The sequence below is a fragment of the Lactuca saligna genome, chromosome 3, assembly GCF_052625555.1.
Source record: "Lactuca saligna cultivar CGN05327 chromosome 3, ASM5262555v1, whole genome shotgun sequence".
NCBI classification, from domain to species: Eukaryota; Viridiplantae; Streptophyta; class Magnoliopsida; order Asterales; family Asteraceae; genus Lactuca; species Lactuca saligna.
This window is the reverse complement of record NC_136419.1, coordinates 231,715,168-231,718,612: the sequence shown is the minus strand read 5'-3', so window position 1 is coordinate 231,718,612 and position 3,445 is coordinate 231,715,168. Positions and strand designations below refer to the sequence as shown.

Here is a 3,445-nt window from a genome sequence, read left to right as displayed (position 1 = left end):
GTTGTTTTGAGTGTTATTTGGTGTATCTTGAAGCTAGTGGAAGAAGTGGAGGATCGAAGACTCAGGGGAGAAGGAGTAGATCTAGGAGTTACACCTCATTTTCCACGTTTTATGATAATCAAGCTTACACCTTGGTCTTCTTTCTGTTAAATCTGTATGTCCCAATATTAAGAGGGTTTTGCCGCAAAAACCTTGGTTCTTGATGTTGGGACTGTTGGATAAGGTGTCTAAGTCCATAAATATTTCTTGTAAATACTTGACCCAACCCGGCATGGTCCTTTTGGGTTGCATGGCATCATACAACTGAATAAACTAAATGAGAGAAATAACACTTATGGTTATTAATATATTATAAGTTCTAAATGAGAGAAATAACACTTATGATTATTATACTATTTTTGATCATTTAAAAAACCATTTTTGATGGTTATCCAACTTCATAATGATATCATGCCAAAAAATAGAAGGGAGAATACCTAATAAAGAAAACATATTGACCGATCAAATTGTCAACATTTCCACTTCGCTGCAGCAGAACCAACTGTGGGAGAATAGCAACAGCTTCCAAATAGATAGAAAATGCCCAACATATCTTCACATTCCTAATAATATTAAAACTGTACAACCTTATCTATTGCTACATTTTTATATCTTTATAACACTCCAATTAGGCTAAGATTTTTTTGAGGAAGGCATTCAGGTCTTTTGGACAAGAGCCAGTCCATGTTCTTTTCATATCTTCTTAATAATCAATATAACCGCACTTATTCTCACATATAATTTTGTAATGATTAATTGATTATAACATGTTTCAGCACAAAGACAATGATTTAACTTAACTGTAGTCTGCTTATAATCCTGGCATAAAGTGAAATCTTTATAACATCGGGTGGGTCTACACTGATATTCAAACATAAAACAAGAGCAACACATCTTATTTTCATCTGCAGTTAAAAACCATCATTTTAGAGCTAACTATAAAGAAATACACTACCAATAACAACCCAACATATCATAACCTCTGATTTCAAATGCATAGCTGTATTAGCAATGAATGATCACAATTACAAGAACAACAACACTAATAGCATGTTGGGTTTAGCATATAGCAACAGAAGCCTCCAGCAAATCTCTAAAGCAAATTACTTTGACGATCATGTGAACTCCAACTAACAAAACTAAACCACCCACTACAAGCTTTTTGCTTAATAACTGTTGGTGCAAGTAAGCTAGGTATGGCAAAATACAGCTTTATGTGGCAAGCATACATGATTACAGGTTACCCTACTCATCTAATCAGTAATAGTGGGAAACTAATAGGTCCAACAGAAACAAGGCATACACCTTGTCTGATAGAAGATTATCTTATAAGCATATAAAATGCAAAAGGAAATCGAAAATGATGAAAGGGTAAATGTAGGAAACAACAGATTACCCGGTCCTTAGGCCGGCATTTGGAGACCAACCCACTTTCAGCAGGAAACAAGATCACCACTAGCAAATACACACTTATAAACTTCCAACCCAGGAATCTCTTCATTCAGTTTCATCAAGTGGCTTACATATACTTTTTAGCCGTTGCAACTCTCAATCAGCTTCCTCCTCTTGTAGTCTTTGGAAGAATAGTCTCTCTCTTCCCTTTCCTTTTTATTCTCACAGTAACTGCTATAAAAGATGGATACGAGGATTGGAGAAGACACAGATCAGACAGAAACGAGAACAACAAAGAATCTCTTGTGACAATCCCTTGTGACATGGTGCTGATGTGGATAAGTGATCCTAGTGGCCTTGCTTACATACAAACCATGAATTTAGATGGAGATTCGAATTTAAAGACACGTTATGCTAGACAAGAAACATCCTTAATGCCATTAGGGTCAATATCAGGGGTAATTAGATGTGAACAACCTAATAGAAACATATATGAGTTCACAGCTAATAGAGTTAAATGGTCATAAAGTTTCCCTTAGTCAATCAAACATTATTTTACGTGGGTGTCAGGTGAAAAACACAAAATGGGTTATAGGTGTTGTTGTGTATGCTGGACAAGAGACAAAAGCTATGCTAAATAGTGCAATTTCCCCTTCAAAAAGAAGCAGACTTGAACAAGCAATGAACTCAGAAACTATCTGGTTATCTATTTTTGTATTCATATTGTGTCTTGTTGTTGCTATTGGGATGTGTTTATGGCTGATGAGTCATCATGATGCAATTGATACGATTCCTTATTATAGAAAGAGCTATCTTATAAAGGGAAAGTTTCCAGGAAAACCGTATAAATACTATGGGATTCCAATGGAGACGTTTTTTGCGTTTTTGAGTTCTGTTATTGTGTTTCAGATCATGATTCCGATATCTTTCTACATCACCATGGAATTGGTTCGATTAGGTCAATGTTATTTCATTATAGAAGACAAACACATGTATGATAGCAGTACAAACTCAAGGTTTCAATGCAGATCCTTAAGTATAAATGAAGATTTAGGTCAAATTTGTTATGTGTTTTCTGATAAAACTGGAACACTTATTGAAAACAAAATGGAATTCAGAAAAGCTTCTATTTTCGGGAAGCATTATCATAATCCACCAATTATGGATAAAGAGAATCCAGGTTTGACTTTTTCGCATTTGACTTTCTTTTAGTAGTTTTATTTTATAACATTCTTTTTGTCAGTTTATACCATTCTTGTTTCAACAGAAGCAGACATGAAAGGAAAGAAGATAAAATATGATATTACTGTGGATCCTGATCTCATGGGGTTGATTCATAAAGGGCTAAATGGGAATGAAAGAATTTCTGCTCATGAGTTTTTTCTAACACTAGCAGCATGTAACACTGTGATTCCAATTCTTAGTGAAAGACATGCTACCCCTTACAATTAAGATATACACAACTAATTGCTGGAAAATGTGAGATTTTGTTACCATATATTGAGTCGACGCACCCAACGCACAAATGATGTTCAAATCGGCATTCCAAAACATTAATTGGTGTTCCCAAACTTCAATCGGCAATCTAAATCATCGTATAATAATTACATAACCAAATTATGTAGTGAAATGACACATTAAAGCAAATTTCAGCTGTATGAACACAAAATAAAGGCAAGTTAAACAAAAGTATGCGTAGATTGCTGGAAAGGGATATAGAGACATGATGAACTCACCAAAATCATAAACACAGATAGTGACATAGCGAATTTGCAGCGAGAACTGAGAAGGAGAGAAAACCTTATCAGAGAATGAAAGGATGCATCTCTGTGGTATGAGCTGATTGTGAGAGAGGTGTCGTTATAGAGCTGAATGGTGATGGAAGTTTACTTGATTTCTTCAATTTTACCCCAGACCATGACTATTGACTAGCCTCTAAAAATCAGGTGTGCATGCTGAAATGGTGTTGACACGTGTATATATACTATGTGTGTGTGTGTTGAAGAATAGTTGA

At 35.1% G+C, this 3,445-nt stretch overlaps 1 protein-coding gene across 1 annotated transcript; it reads left to right on the top strand.

Annotated features, from left to right (window-relative positions):
- The first annotated feature begins 1,235 nt into the window (after positions 1 to 1,235).
- LOC145036435 (phospholipid-transporting ATPase 1-like) lies at positions 1,236 to 2,883 on the top strand. The gene is made up of 4 exons (XM_078984878.1): positions 1,236 to 1,336; positions 1,421 to 1,889; positions 2,002 to 2,611; positions 2,675 to 2,883. The coding sequence occupies exons 1-4, from the start codon at positions 1,236 to 1,238 to the stop codon at positions 2,881 to 2,883; spliced, it is 1,389 nt and encodes a 462-aa protein (XP_078841004.1).
- The last annotated feature ends 562 nt before the right edge of the window (positions 2,884 to 3,445 follow it).

What these genes read in the sequence shown, in the direction of transcription:
- LOC145036435 (XM_078984878.1), top strand. Translation starts at nt 1,236, where the DNA reads ATGGCAAAATACAGCTTTATGTGGCAAGCATACATGATTACAGGTTAC. An exon ending in CATTAGGGTCAATATCAGGG is followed by an intron (nt 1,890 to 2,001) that starts GTAATTAGATGT and finishes CGTGGGTGTCAG; the next exon opens with GTGAAAAACACAAAATGGGT. An exon ending in TATGGATAAAGAGAATCCAG is followed by an intron (nt 2,612 to 2,674) that starts GTTTGACTTTTT and finishes TCTTTTTGTCAG; the next exon opens with TTTATACCATTCTTGTTTCA.